General features: G+C 41.4%; 1 protein-coding gene and 1 long non-coding RNA gene across 3 annotated transcripts in view; one reads left to right on the top strand and one right to left on the bottom strand.

Moving 5' to 3' along the window:
• The window catches only part of mmp23ba (matrix metallopeptidase 23ba), a 24342-nt gene extending 19440 nt beyond the window's left edge, over positions 1–4902 (bottom strand). The window contains exons 1-3 of one of the 2 annotated variants that reach the window (XM_042098246.1): positions 4359–4902; positions 590–729; positions 287–330 (exon numbers count right to left, since the gene is read on the bottom strand). In XM_042098246.1, coding sequence (XP_041954180.1) covers positions 287–330; positions 590–729; positions 4359–4484 — 310 coding nt within the window. In that variant the 5' untranslated portion in view covers positions 4485–4902. Of the gene's footprint in view, positions 1–286; positions 427–589; positions 730–4358 lie in introns of both variants that reach the window. The other variant, XM_042098245.1, reaches the window with a different exon arrangement.
• Positions 1–16574, top strand: part of LOC121713592 — a 23382-nt gene extending 6808 nt beyond the window's left edge. The window contains exons 2-3 of the long non-coding RNA XR_006032887.1: positions 7332–7338; positions 16564–16574. This is a non-coding gene — a long non-coding RNA (uncharacterized LOC121713592). The remainder of the gene's footprint in view (positions 1–7331; positions 7339–16563) is intronic.

The following is a 16574-nucleotide window of genomic DNA, read 5'->3' as shown; positions in this document are numbered from 1 at the left end:
CGCGTGACGATGCATTGATGCTCGTTGGCTATTAGTTAATAAATTAAACGACATTTGAAGAAAGAAAGTTGACCTCTGTGGTAGATACGGCCATAGACATGACTGGTTCAGTTTTGCATTCAAGCATTTTCATGGATTTCAAGCACCCATACGAATCCTGGATGTATCTTGAGCACAGTAAAAATGTATATGAAATTTATCTTGCCGTAGTGCCTTTAACTGTGCTTCTTGCATGCATTTTCTTTTTGTGTGTGTTTTCAATACCATGTTTCATGTTTTCTCTCACCAATCTTTATATCAGCCTCTTCATCAGATGGTAGCTCTCTGAAACTGAAGGGTGAAACATCACTCCACATACTGAAGGCCTTGGCTATGCCCCGCCGTGTGTCACTGGCATTCATCAAATTCCTTGGGAATGATATCAATCTGCATAAAATATTTATCCAATTAAATTCATAAAGGGCAAAATGTGTGAGTATGTTTATGATGAGTATGATTGCTGCATTTTGAAGTATATTTGATGAAGAATGCTTTGCAGGTCACAAAAATGAATTCCATACTTCCTCTCCTCATGCTCAACTTTGCTTACTTATAGGTGAGCTTGAATTTGTCCCATTTCAGCTTCTCAGGTGTCAGAGTGTACCTCTTGATCCTATTCAGATGCAGGACATGTGCGCGAGCATCTTTGCGAATCCCAATAATTAAAACACCAGATCTATGAACTTCTTCCTTGGACAAAAATGGAAGGTCATTACTAAACATCATACTTTTATTAATTTTACTTTCAAATATTTGAACATTGTGAGAAAAGTTGACAAGTTTAGTACAAGTGCAGAAGACCATGAGTGGGTGATGAGTGTAAGGATTAAAATGAATGGAAGCTAGGCCTCACTGTTCCTGAGATAAGAGCCAAAATGCAACAATGATTATTTTAGCGCCACCTATAGGCATGAAAAGGAAAAGTGCTAGGGACATAAACATCAGTGTGCAGTTTGGTTTGATAATTGGGGACATAATGTAGACACTTTACGCTATCCTAACAGTACCTCTCACTGCCTGGCTATGACGTCTGCCTGTGCTGTTAAACCCAAATACAAATGTATCATTTTGAGGGCCAAAGCTAAAATATATGTTTTTAACTAGCTAAAACGAGTGGGATGTATGATCTCTACCAGTGGATTAAATGAGATTAGATTAGATTCAACTTTATTGTCATTGGGCAGAGTACAAGTACAGAGACAACGAAATGCAGTTTGTGTCTAACCAGAAGTGCAAAAAAGTGCAATGTGATGTACACAGTATAGACAAAACATAGAACATATTAACCTCCATTGCTCAGCCAAATACTTTCCTGTTACGCCCTTGCTCTCCCCAATCCCAGACTTTCACATTGAATGCTTGTTTGTAATGGATGCAAAACAGCCTAGGCTATTGCTGAATGTCTATGGAGGGACGAATGAAGCTGTCCTCCCGACCAGACAACCCCATGTAAGTAAATGCATACATATCGTTTATAGCCTACTATATTTCATGCAGGTGAGACATGGAAAAGCAGTTTTAGAAAAATGAGTTTTGCCATGTTAACCTATGGTGACGGCCTGTGGGTCATGAAGGGCAGTTATTTGGATGTGCGGTGGCCTTACCCACATAAAAACAGAGTGAAATAACATTTTGTACTATAAAAACATTATATCATTGGAAACATGTATTATTGTAGCTATATAAATGGCATAGTGCATGGTATTTCCATAACCGCGAGATACGGGCTTCACGATGACGACAATGAGTTGTTAACGGACAAGACACAATCTATCTGAATCTATCTGCAATCTAGAAATAACACAGGTCTATTTGAAGTAGGCCTATTATTCATGTCACATAATTTGTGTGTTAGTGTAGGCTACATAACTTAAACTGTAGGCTATGTTTAAACTGTATTTCGAGTTTAATGTCGACATACGTCGAGATTAAAGTAGATATGATATTTCAACTTTATTCTCGAAATGTCGAGTTTAATGTCGACAATATTTTTTTTCTTCATGTGTGGCCCTAATACTCTGTCGTACATTAGTGATATTCTTAAGTGTAATAGATTAAAAATCAATATGAAGTATTCAAATTACTAAATATTCTTACCTACTGGTAATTACGCACATCATAAAATACTATAAATCATTAACAAAATATATAATCTTTACATGAATTACAAAATATATGAAATAGAAACATGACATTTAGCCATAATCTTCTGTGTGTGTGTGTGTGTGTGTGTGTGTGTGTGTGGAGGGTGGAGCAGAATTTAGGATGTTCTCTAGATGTTCTCAATTCAATTTCTATCTAGCCTATTCCATGTTTCCATTATCTTTCTTCAAAACAAATGTTGAAAGAGTGCACAAACTGGAAATACTAGAACACTTTCTAATGGTGTGTTAAATTATCAGGAGAGACCACAGCCTTTGAATTTCCAAAAGGTAAATGCGGATATAGTTTACAAAGCAGATTGATTATTTTATTATTGCAGTGTCTTACTGTGAACAGCAATAAATAACCTTTCAAGATCAAAACCTCTAAAGAATGTGTTTGTGTGATTTTATACATTAGTACTGTTGTGAAAAGTATTAACGCAAAAAAAACCATAATAATCGTAAAATCATGATTATTCTTCAGACAATTATTGTGCCACCAAAATCTCTAATCGTGACATCCCTACCGCTAGCAAGCTATCCCCCCAGCTGATGTTAGAAAACACATCACACAATAATCCTAAATAAAACGTTCTCTCCCCTACACAGAAACAAATCTGATGTACCCTACAAAATGAATGTAAAACAAATTGTGTGAATGACTTATATTTATAATAAAACTCTAGTAAGGTCACTGAAGGCAACTGAAAAGTGATGGTAAGCAAGCTCACTAATGGAGACAGTGATTGGCCAGAGTGTCAATCATATTCAACTGCAGGAAGTGTTAAATTCTGCACAATCGGTCACTGCTTCACGGGTGGGACTTATCTGCCATAAGGATCCATTGAAACGGAAAAAAATCTACGAGCCGCCTGGGGTTTCACTCAATTTACATTTAAGTCAATGGGAAAAGATATCTATGGTAGTGAAGCAAAACTAAAAGTTGGTGAAGCAGTCTGAATCACTGTAATTCTCTGTTCCACCACGGGTGGCGATGGCGCTGTTGTCACTCACAGAATTGATTTCAGGAAAACAGCTTGTGTTAGTGACTGTATTTCTGTTTCAAAGGACTAAAATACAGATTATTGTAAGATTTATTTTGTGTTTTGTTTTTACCTCATTAATTAACCACATTAAAGAGACTTTTCTGCTTCGCTGCTTGGACCCCTAACTCTCAGGCAGCCATGAAGGAACAGTGTGATGTGGGCTCTCTAGGTGTTTGTTAAAAGATAAGCTATCTAAGGAGCCTGTATGGACATGGCCAAAACAGTTTCTGGTGTCCCCTTATAAGGCAGGGGCACACCAGAAATGTTCTTATGCGTAGGCCTACCCAAAAATATCTGGCCTGCAGCAGAAACTTTAAAGATGTTTTTTTCTCTCTCTTTCTCTCCCTATAGGGACTTCATTAACTGACGTCTGTTATTGGTTCTTTCCTTAGTTGTGCGCACTTGGACGTACTGACATAGGCTACATGAGAGTAGACGACAAAAGTATTATGAACCTATCCATCCATGGCTTGTTAAGTGAATTAGGCTTTTTGCTGGCTGCATATCTTTGGTAAGTAACAGGTATAAGAATTGGGTGATCACGGAGGCCTTTATTCCCCCCCACACAGCAAAGTGTCTAGACTTAATAAAAGGGTAGGTTACAACCTCGGCTATACAACCATTCAAAAAGTTTTTACTGGACCAAGCCTACACAAACGACCTGTGGTAGGCTATCTAGCTTATGCCACGTGACACCCGCTAGAAGTAGCCTAAATTTTCCTAATTCTAATAATTAGGTCTAACGATAATGGTGGGTAGAATGACTGAGTTGAGTAGTCGTCAGCTCTTGTTTCAAAATCGAAGATGTTTCTAAATGATTTATTGAGCGAAACCCCGGCGCTGTAATCTCGTATTCCCTCTTGTAGGATTTGACTTGGCCTAGCCGTGTGAGGAATTAATAAGTCCTTTTTACGGTTAGCAACAAATAACGACTGCTCAGAGGCTGCCGAAGCTATTTGCACTACTTCTTATCCCTCAGTTCTAGCCTAACATAATTCAATCCATAGGAAAAGGGGGGTGAGGGGAAGGGGGCAGCAGACTTGTATAATAAGCTGGTGCCGCACTGCCCACTCGGACCAATAAACTAGACGAGACTGATTTAAGACGAAAACGTTACACAATGACCTACCTCAAAGTTCCATATAGGAACTGCAGCTGCTTCTTGAGGCCCAACCAAGAGGAATCCAGTCATCACCACTAAGATGAGAAGTTCGACACGATAGCACTTCGGAAAACTTCTTGACTGGCACACCATCACTGCAATGTCACCGTCCGGCAATGTCTCCAAAGCAAATGATGAGCAGATAACTCCGACATTGACTTCCTATGTTTTACTGACCATATATCAAGTCGACCTTTTCACTAATGGGCAGAACAAAACTGCAGAGCCTCCGTAGGGAGGAGTTGTGTGTGCATAGTGGCTATCGCTCTGGCCGCGGTCATTCACGGCGAGACAGCGGCGGTCGTTGCAAACTCATCAAACTTGAAACGACTTCCAAGCAACCCCAAAAAGGTTTCACATTACTTCAGAAGGAGGCCATGTCGGCAGATATTGGACAAGCTATAGCCTAGCCTACTGAACAAGCAATGAACCAAGAACACTGTAGATTTTATGAGGTAGCCTAAGAGATTAGTCTAAAATCAGATGTTACGCAGAATTCGTTTTTTCAAATGTAGGATGCATCCCATGAGTCTATTCACCACTAGAGCGCAGTAGCCTACGTATGGCCTACGTAAACTTTCCCACTAAATTTATTTTTTTACTGTGACCTGTTACCCGACACAATTCAGTTTATGGTGCAACCCTTACACAAAAAAATAACTGCACTGCTTCAAACTGCACTTGAATAGCCTATTATCAAAACAGTTTTGGAGGAATTATAAGTCCTGAACCAAACATATGAACACAGAATAGATTATGTGTGCCTCTATGTTTTCATGGTCAAAGATTGCAATGATATAGGCTATCATGTTAAATGAAAATTCATAATTGACAATATAAAATAATACTAGATGTCTCCAACTGGTGTAATATCATATGACCTGGACAAAATTACACCTTCACCTTTGACCCCATGACCTTCAGCACCTATTATCACCCGGAGAGAAGAAATACTCTTTTCTGATTGGCTGGTGGGGTGGCTATTAATTCTGAATAACAGGACACCTATGACGAGATATAAGCAACTCCTCTACAGGATAAATGTTGTTTTGTTCAGTCATTTGAGCAATATTTGGGTAAGTGTTGCTTTTTTCAGCCTATGTTTTTGATGGTAACCCATTGTCAGTCAATAGTGAAAGTAGCTGCATTTAACTGTCTTGTCGCTGACACCTTGGTGAAGTTAGTTTCACTTTGCCAATAAGTTAAAATAATAGACGAGTGCAAATGCGTGAAGGCTATGCTAGGTTTTAGTAAAGCATGGTTTAGTGGAATGACTATTCCATACGGTCTCACAAGCAGCCTCCTTCAAATGCGCTGTAGAATGTCAAAATACTGATGCATTTATTTGACATCACGCTTTGCGCCGTTAAAGGGAATGACAGATGTCATTCTCATTGGTTTAAATGATGTTATGCCCCAAACACACCCATATAGACCTCTCCGGAATAAGTCCCGCCTCCGAAACAGCCGTGTCCACCCAACTTCCGGGCGTCGAATGTCTATGGGAAATAACATGGCGTTTCGAAATATCATACCTGTCAAACATCTGTAGGTGGCGAAGTAGAAAAAAATGGTGGGCCGATTGGCCTACACACTTCTGCCATCTAGTTTCCACTGGATTTTTTGATTGTCGTGCCGTTAACCCTTTAACTGACTGCTCAACCGTTTGGTAGAGCACACTTTAAGACACCATATCTTACCAAAAAATCAAACTGTTTTAAATTTAAACATATGGAGCCATATCTACCACTTGAGCGATTTCGGCCATATTTTGTGGAGTCAATCTACCAAGTTTTTAAAAGTAAGACTTTTTTTTTCTTTATTATTATGTAAAAATTAAGTGGAATAACACATGTATTAACTTACATTAAGAAAAAAAAAATATTTAATAAATAATTGTAAATAATTGTTTGAAAACATGCTCTACCAAACGGTTGATGTGCCTGTCAATGGTAAAAGTCAGGTTCGTATAGATAATACTAGAAAACATGACAAAGTTCATGAATTAATTATATTAACCATTATATACTGTTTTCAAATGTATACTACTACTGTAAACACAGCATATGTTTAAAAAGCATGCATACGCATGAAATATATCAAATAGGCTTATCAGCTATGCTAATCTATGCTAATTCAATGCAATTCAATATATTTTGGTCTGTACCATGAAGGGGAAACTGATTCAACTATATAAACCATATATTTTCTGAAAACTTAGACCCTCAGGATGTAATCTAACATGATATGAGACATGTCCCACCCCCCTCATTAGTATGCTGTAAGCTTTCAGAAAATATATGGTATTTTTCCTAAGTTTTTCCTAAATAGCACAGACCTAAAGGTATCAGCCATATACCCGATTTACCAATACCCAATGTGTAATGCATGGACAGCATACTAATGCGGAGGGTGGGACGTGTCTCATATCATGTTAGATCACATCCTGAGGGTCTAAGCTTTCAGAAAATATTTGGTTTATATAGTTGAACCAGTTTTTCCTAAATAGCACAAACCCAAAGGTATCAGCCATATACCCAATTTACTGTACCAATACCCAATGTGTTATGCATGGGCTGCATACTAATGAGGAGGGTGGGGCATGTCATGTTAGATCACATCCTGAGGGCCTAAGCTTTCAGAAAATATATGGTTTATATAGTTGAATCAGTTTTCTCGTCATGGTACTGACCAAAATGTATTATGTGTACACGTTCTTCACCAAAATCCATAGAATCCCATTAATTACAATGGTAAATTTACTTAAGTGGTCTGCAGGTACAGGAATGAGTTTATTTCTTGTTAACATGATTTCTCTTAAACTCTGGGACCAGGGCTACAGGATAATACCACTTTTTTTGAGAAAAACTGTTTTCTTTCAGTAAAACACAATAATCTCATGTCAGAGTTAGATAACTGACTTACCATTAACAGTATAAGTATATAAGTATATATACTTTTTTGATCCTGTGAGGGAAATTTGGTCTCTGCATTTAACCCAATCGGTGAATTAGTGAAACACAAACAGCACACAGTGAACACACAGTGAGGTGAAGCACACACTAATCCCGGTGCAGTGAGCTGCCTGCTTCAACGGCGGCGCTCGGGGAGCAGTGAGGGGTTAGGTGCCTTGCTTAAGGGCACTTCAGCCACGGCCCACTGGTCGGGGCTCAAACCGGCAACCCTCTGGTTACAAGTCCAGAGTGCTAACCAGTGGGTCACGGCTGCCCCTTACTTACCCCTAACAGGCACTTCAACCGTTTGGTAGAGGTTCATAGAAATTGAATGGGAGGGTCCTTTGTAAAAAAAAAACACACATTTGTCATACTACAGCCTAATAGAGCAAGATAAAACAAAAAAATATTTTTTCATCACTTTTATCATGGTGTGCCAGTTAAAGGGTTTTAAAGTAGAAATATATCAGTAAGAAGCACTAAGCTAACGCACGCTTCAGACACCGCGACTCCCCCAGTCAAGGTTGCATAGCAACGGCAATGTTTCATAGTTTGTCTTCACCAAAATGGAGTTCGTGGCACCAGAGCCTGTCTACGGAGGTGGCACTAACCCTGCGTGAAATCATCATGCTTGGTAGGTTGTTAATACATTCTGAAAATGTTACTGTACTGATTAAGGTGATGCAAAATAAAGCTATCGACTTAAACTCTGCCTCTGATTCCTAGTCTGCTTATCATTATGTCTTTCGTGAAAAAAAAATCTCATCTCGCCATGTCTAGTGTCTTTGTCTGCAATTTCTTTCTTTTTCAAATATCTCAATAACAGCCAACAAACTCGCACAGTCAAACCAAAGTTAAGTCGTGTTGAAAAGAGGCTGAACCTTGCAAACGATTTACATTTATATACCACTGAAATCACGCGCATGAATCACACGTGAAAATGACCATCACGTTGTGACTGGTTGTGAGCTAGATCTAACGCCCTCCTCCGCACGCATACATCGGAACTAGCTCCCGGTTAGCATTAATAATCGTTTACTACTTTAACGGCACCGACAATCAAAAAATCCAGTGGAAACTAGATGGCAGAAGTGTGTAGGCCAACCGGCCCACCAGTTTTTTCTACTTTGTCACCTACAGAGTTTGACAGCTACGATATTTCAGAACGCCATGTTATTTCCCATAGACATTTGACGACCGGAAGTTGGGTGGATACGGATGTTTCGGAGGCGGGACTTATTCCGGAGAGGTCTATGACTGATTAAAAAACCTAGGAACACCTTGTTGCGCCATGCGCTTGACGTTTGATAATGAAACCCCTCCCAATGTGGACTGGACATCCTACTAAATTTGAATAAGCTTTTGACGAGTGACGATTTTTTATTTTATATTTTTGTATGCTGGAGCATATTAAACGGCTATATGCGTGAACGGCTTTAAAAAAAACTTCACCCTTACCCTCTCTGTTAAATCACCGCCGGCCAAAAATCCACACGCAAAACAGTGCTCTCACCACTGTGTTTGCCGCGCCATCTAATTTAAACAAAGGGCCTGCAACCCGGTATCTACCTGTTACAACAGGTCACGTGAATGACACGTCAGGTGAATGAATCAGGTGACCCTCTAGCCTTACCCCACTCCTACCCGTAACATATATATAAAATGTATCATATTAAAACTCATCTTTACAAGCAAGCCTTCCTTACTTTTGTTTAAGTAATATACTTCATTTTGTGTTAAGTTTATTAAGTTTTATTTCAGTGTTACGTTTTATTTCAGTAGCCTAAGTTTTATTTCAGTGTCAAGTTTTATTTCAGTATCCTAAGTTTTATTTCAGTGTCAAGTTTTATTTCAGTAAGTTTATTTTCCTTTTTCAAATTTATGTTAAGTTCTAATTGAATTAGTATATATTATTTGATTGTTATATTATTATGTCTTATTTGCATTTTCATTTATGTTGATATTGTACAGCACTTTGTAACTTTGTTTTGAAAAGTGCTATATAAATAAAGATTATTATTATTATTATTATATAACTATATTAAGTAAAGGTATAAGTGTGACCACAATCTGGCTGTGGGATGGAGGGAGGGGTTATGCATATGTGCTAATATAGCACGCAAACAGTGAAGCAGTAAGACAGTGGTAAAAAGTGGCTAGTGACAGTACACAAACATGGAGAGGTTGGAGAGGCAGACAGACTATGCAGAGAAGTCTATCTCTCCTCTTCCCTTAAGTGAAGCATTGAACAGTTCAATGGCCCTGGGGACAAATTACTTCCTCAGTCTGTCTGTTGTGCAAGGCAGTGAGCGAAGTCTCCAGCTGATCAGGCTCTTTTGCTTTGTAATAGTGCTGTGGAGTGGATGACACTCATTGTCCAAAATGTTGATCAGTTCAGGGTCCTTTTGTCAGATATTGAAGTGATGCACTCCAGTTCAGCTCCCACTACTGCATAGAAGAGGACGCTGGCAACAACAGACTGGTAGAACATCCTGCCCAGATAACAAGGTGACATTGATATGATGTTGATTTTCCATCCAAATCATCATTTTGGTTGAGATTGAAATCTCAATGGTAAATAGACATTGAATCAGCATTACAATCCTGACAAAACCCCAACAGTGCATGAGCATAGATAGAGAGACATCGAAACAACATTGGTTTATAGTTTATATTGCCATAATCGATAGAGCATCGATACATAGTTCACTAAAAGATATTGAAAAGTCATGGATGTATGGTTTACTGGGAAATTTTGACGTGGTGATTGTCAAGTTCGCCGCTCCACCTTAATGGTAAGCAAGCATTTATTTATCTAACGATAATGTTTCAATGTGAAATTGTACTACATTAAATTTGGGCATGTTTACAGTCTATGTACATGGTAGCCTACTAATTTACAAACTCATTCATGCTTAAGTCAACTTAGGCTAGCTACATTATCGTTGCTGTCAAATTAATGTTTTATTACGTTACTTATGGCAGTTCATCATAATGTTATGTTAACGTTAACGTTACTCGGCAGTCTGATTTATAATTAGGCCTTCCTTAACGTTAGTTGTCAGTAAGTTAGAGTTTATTATATTCATATGATTTACATAAAATGTTTGTTGAGTTTAAACTTAACTATCAAAATGATAGGCTGAAGATGATGTGCTACTGGCTAACATGAACGCTTACTTACCAGCTAGCTTCTAGCTAGCCTAAGTTGACTCAAGCATGAATGAGTTTGTAAGTTAGACAGTAGGCTACGATGTACCTAGACGGAATATGCTTATTCTAAAGTTTCACTTGTAAGTAGCCTTCAGTTGAACATATTTATCTAACACTGTCTTTCTTTCTTCTATTTCTGTTAGGTGCCGCTTCACTCAACTGGATGGTCAGGCTGACTGCAACCGTAGGCCTAACGTTACTGAATGGATGGCAGGGAAGCACAGCACACTATAATTTATAAATGAAGAAGAGTGAATAAATGCACTTGCTTTTCAAACTGATAACAAGTTGTCAATGGTTATTTATGCAAGCTTGTGTAGCCTAAACCAGACATACCTAGGCCTAGCCAAATGTATCCTGGCTGTAGATAAAGCAGGGTATGAATTTCCCAATATTTTGCCAGATTAATAGTGGGTTACTGCGGTTTAATATGAATTGAAATACCATTGAAATACCATTGATCTTTAGTTTGGTTGTAATTTCAACATTGTTTCAATATTAACTGAGGGTGCAAACTGATGTTAAATCAACATCGAAATCCAACATTGATTCAATGATTTATGGTTGACAATGCAATGTTGATTCTACATAGTTTCAATGCCCGTCTGCTATCTGGGTGAGGAGCTTGCTGCACACATTTAAAGACCGCAGCCTCCTCAGGAAGTACAGCCTGCTCTGCCCTTTCTTGTAGAGTGCATCAGTATTGGCTGACCAGTCCAGTTTATTGTCCAGGTGGAGACCCAGATACTTGTAGGTGCTTACCACCTCCACATTGACCCCATCAATGGAGACTGGTAGCAGAGCAGGCTTAGACCTGCGGAAATCCACCACCATCTCATTGGTCTTTGAAGTGTTGAGTTGAAGGTGATTGAGTTTGCACCATTGCACAAGTCCTCCACCAGGCTCCTGTAGTCCTCCTCTTGCTCGTCCCTGATACACCCCACAATTGCAGTATCGTCAGAAAACTTCTGCTTGTGGCATGACTCGGTGTTGTAACAGAAGTCAGATGTGTACAGGGTGAACAGGACTGGAGAGAGCACAGTTCCCTGTGGGGCTCAGGTGCTGCTGATCACAGTGTCAGAGAGACAGTTCTTCAGTCTGACAAACTGTGGTCGCTCGGTCAGGTAATCTGTAATCCAGGTTACCAGGTGAGCGTCCACACCCATCTGCAAGAGCTTGTCTCCCAGTTTGAGGGGTTGGATGGTGTTAAAAGCATTTGAGAAATCAAAGAACATGATTCTCACAGCACTTTTCCCCATGTCTAGATGAGAATGTGTCCTGTGTAGAAGATAAGTGATGGCATCGTCCACGCCCACTTTCTCCTGGTATGCAAACTGTAACGGGTCTAGTGCATGGCGTACCTGGGGTCTGAGCATACATAAGACCAGCCGCTCCATTGTCTTCATCACATGTGATGTTAGAGCGACAGGCCTGTAGTCATTAAGCTCACTAGGGTGTGGCTTCTTAGGGACGGGGGTGAGACATGATGTCTTCCACAGTGTTGAAACTTGTCCGAGACGGAGACTCAAGTTGAAGATGTGCTTCAGTGACTCCCCCAGTTCAGCAGCACAGGCCTTGAGTAGCCTTGGACACAGTCTGTCAGGCCCGACTGCCTTTCTAGGCGAAGTTTCTTCAGTTGATGTCTTACCTGATCTGCTGTAATGATGGTGGGGGGAGGCTTAGTGGCTAACAGATTTCCCAAGAAGGTTCTGGCTTGGGTTGTCTTGCTTTAGCAACCACACAGTGCTCACACTTAGAACACCACATTTGCACCTCATGCCACATCTGGGGCCAGTAGCACCTCTGGCATATCAAATCTGTGGTCCTGTCCACCCCCAGATGGCCATGGTTGTTGTGTAGGCTAGTCAGCACTTCAACTCGTAACACCTTTGGCAGTAAAAGCTGCAGCACTGGACCCCTGGATCCCTCCACTTCCTGTAACTGGGACCACTGCTTTATCAACTGCAGACTTCCCTTGGTTCACTCCACTTCTCTTAACGGGTAGGTGGCCGTCCCTGTCACCAAAACCACAGGTATCTGGAAATACAGGGATCAGTGCAGGACTTTCAGGTCTCTTTTGATTCGACCAGGGATGGTGTCCACCATACAAGATTCTGTCATCCAAGAGTCTTGGATAGGTCCACTTGAGGCTTGCATGTTGGCTATGGCAAGCGGCAGGGGGACATCCAGGCCGTGTGACACAGATCACAAAGTGTTAGTGGGGCTTGTGGGAAGCCTAGAAAGGGTATCGGCATTGCGATTAGCTGTACTACTGTAGGACGATATTTGATGTTGTAATGAAGAGGGCAAGCTGAGAAACCCAGCAATGTTCCAGAGTGCCCAGTTTCGCTGACTGCAGGTATTGGAGGGGATTGTTGTCAGTGTACACGGTGAACTTGTTGCCCAGGAGATACTTGCAATTTTTTTTCCATGATTGCCCACTTGACTGCAAGGAGTTTGAGTTTCATGGCACTATAATTTGACATGTTCCTCTCACTTGGCCGCAAGCCCCGGCTAGAAAAGGCTATTGGTCGCCGTATCCCATCCTTCTCCTGTGACAGAACTGCCCCCAATCCTGCATGGCTTGCATCCATCTCTAAGATAAAGGGACGACTGAAATCAGCATAACCTAGGACTGGCGCTTGAACAAGCCATTCTTTTAATAATAATAATAATAGTAATACATTTTATTTGTTACATAGCGCCTTTCAAAGCACATAAGGTCGCTTTACACACTAGACATTTACGCGTAAGACAAAATGCCGGACGGAGCGGTGTAGTCGCCAGCGTTCCCGTGACATCAAGACAAACAAACAAATTTACAAAAGACGCACAAGACAAAAGATGCCTGATGGAGCGGCATAATCGCCAGCGTACCCAAGACACCGGTAGACATACAAGACAGACAACAAACAAAAATTAACAAGTAATAAAATAAATAAATAAATAAGAAATTAAAATAAAGAAGAGTCTGTGTTAACTTTACATTAGTCCCACTCAGTCCAATGGCAATGATATGGCGGAGCTACAACTGTGTCTTCAGACCAACCCGGAGGATTTAACGTTAATAGGCCTTCAATAAGTGATGTTAGTAGGCCCTACTTATAACAGTTAGACTGCAGTCTAGCTAGATCACTGGTAGCATAACCAAAGTTCCTTGATGCTCCGCTTTAACCCTCTCTGTCATAACCGTCTGAAGTCGTGGGCGATCTTGCAGATCAGCAACTTGGTGGACTTATGACAGCAACAGTTTGATGCTCCGAGAGATTGCAGTTCTTCAACGTAGTTTCAAACGTTAGCAGCTAGAAGCTAGTCTGCACAATCCAGACTCCAGGCAAGGCAGATGGCAGCTCGCAGGTCTGCAGCAGCTCGGCGGCCGCGGTAACCGGTAGATCTTTCGCAGAGTAGCTAGCATCTCGGTCCAGCTGTCCCGAGAAATCTCCTCGACCAGACAGTGAAGTGCAGCACCGCTCACGGATGGATGGATGGATGGAAGGATGTCAGTCCAGGGCAAAAGCTAACGTTAGCCATAGCAAGCTTCCAATGGACCAACGTTAACGACATCAGCCGACTTGGAAGCAGTAACGTTAAAAGGGACTAATAACACGAAAACGATCAAAAATAACGTAAATAAAGAGAGAATACATTTAACTACACAAATCAATAAAAAAAATGACATTACATAAAATTACGAACATTATATAAAAACGATGCCAGACGGAGCGGCGTGTCTCGCCAGCGTCCCCGTAACCTTTTAAGGCTCTGAATCCAGAAAAAGTTCTGAAGGCAAACCTGAACGTGACTACATTCAATGTTAACTATCCAATATTCAGATGTCTGTAATTAAAATGTATGCAAATTAGTGCATAATTAATGAGATATTGTTAAATTACATCCATAAACATATTTTCAGAAAACGTGTAATGCAAAAAAATATTGTCTCTACATAAATAATCAACTAGTAGTTTCATAATAATATCAAGGAGTTACATTTTTTACCCTATTCACCCGTTCTATGTTGCCTATAGAGGCCAGTTTTAGGCCGCAAATGCTAATTAGCAGGTTTAAAACTAAAAAATCAGCTAAGTAAATATGATATTCAGAATCAGCACCCAAAAATTAGGCAAAATACCCTCTTTACGAGTGTTTTCTCACATTTGACCCTCAAGTGATAGTAGTCCCAGTCTGCATTATATAAATGATGTTTTCTAAACAAAGTTCGGGAGGAGCCCTCACCTGTCTTCCGCCGCCAGGGTATTTAAGCTGGCCTCCTTATCCATACGTCACACTCTGCGGCGCTCGCAAAATTATTGGAGTCGCAAAGCCTCGGTAGGCAGACGTAATGGAGCTGGGTCTTTTCACTACTAACCATCCAAAAGCTACATCCAGTCCATGGGCTACAGCCACCTGGTTCATCAGCGTTTTCAGGTCACTGCACAGAGCAAGGGTAAGCTACAACTATCGATTATGCTATAGCCTACACACCCCAGCCTACTTCAAGGCTCTAACATCAGGCTGCTCCAAGCTCGCGTTTTCACGTCGCAAGATTATCCAGGTAACTCGAAATGCTCTAAATTCTAACATGGCTTGCCACGCCAAGCGTCTGAAGTTTGTATCGACTATCCAGCGGAGGCCAATCTTCCGAAGATCACTCAATCCGTAATCCGTGTTGGCATCGGAAACGAACAGGTCTTGTTCATTCACTTTCTATAGTTGTCCAGTGACTTCTCATAAACTGATACTAGCGTTGTTGGATATTTAAGCTACTTATAACGAACTGATAAGCCTCAACCACTCAACCAACTCAAGTGGCCAGTATTTCCGCTGGCTTGTTCCGCAGGCTGTTTAAACAATGGCGCTGCGTCACAGACGTCAGCAATTATTAAAGCGATAGTACACATTTGTAATTCGCGTCAGGCGACGCAGACAGCAAGGACCGTGATTGGTCAACTCGTTCTGTGTCGATGGCCGACGTTTCAAGTAGCTTCTGCGGGGTATAGCAACAAGCTAGTTTACTGATATAAGCTTTGCAAATAAACTCAAGTCATATTTGGTTACAATGACTGGTTATCCGTATGTTTTAAAATTAGCACTTCGCCAGCAAGCAGTGCTTTGTGGGCAGTTGCGCTAAGTTCGCTTTCAGCAGGCCCTCAAACAGCACCTCTTGACAGCGCTTTCCTGCACCACACGCTCCAGAGCGTATCACTCCGCTGCTTCAGCCACAGCCACGCCAGCGGCCCAGGTTCTTAACCACCGACTTCTTTCCCGCAGCATCTCCGCCGTACTTCCGGATCCGACTCCACTTCTTCAGACGGCCCCGGTAGCGACCGCGCTGCTACTCCCTCCGCCCCTTCTTCCCCTCCCCCACCCACTTCCCCCAGCCAGGACCCGGTCCAGGGCTGCCCCTCTTCCAGTCGTGCTCCCTCCCTTCCCCCTTTTCCCCCCTCCCCTTTCCATTCCCGGAGTCACGTCTGTACAGCACGTCACGACTCATGAAGAGGCGTCCATTCAAATTCACCTCGCTAGCTCCCTATTTTCTTTACGAGTTAGCGAGCACCTGGTCTCAGCCGGCTCGGGTAGGGACCGCGTCGCTACCCCCCCCTACCTGGATAATCTTGCGACGTGAAAACGCGAACTATCGCTTTAATAATTGCTGACGTCCCTACCCATCCATTCCCCGGCTCCGCGCTAGACCAGCCCGCCGCAGCGGGTTATCAGCACTCCTCGAGTGCTTCGGATTACGACGTCCCATTCCGGCTCCCCAGCTATTCACTAGCCACAGCAAAGGCCCTTCGACCACCACCTCACGCTGCACGTTCGAGCTTTAACATCCCGTTCCGTCTACCCAGCTATTCATTAGCCACAGCCATTTAATTCCATCTGGATACTCACCATTCATGCTATTCATGCCTTATCTGCCTATCATGTATTATGTGTTGTATGTTGTATCATGGTGAATATGTCATGTTTTATCAGGTAATGGTATTCTAAAAGTATTCTTTCAGCCCAGGTTGAA

This window comes from Alosa sapidissima, chromosome 7, assembly GCF_018492685.1.
Source record: "Alosa sapidissima isolate fAloSap1 chromosome 7, fAloSap1.pri, whole genome shotgun sequence".
NCBI classification, from domain to species: Eukaryota; Metazoa; Chordata; class Actinopteri; order Clupeiformes; family Clupeidae; genus Alosa; species Alosa sapidissima.
This window is presented reverse-complemented; position numbering and strand designations above follow the sequence as displayed.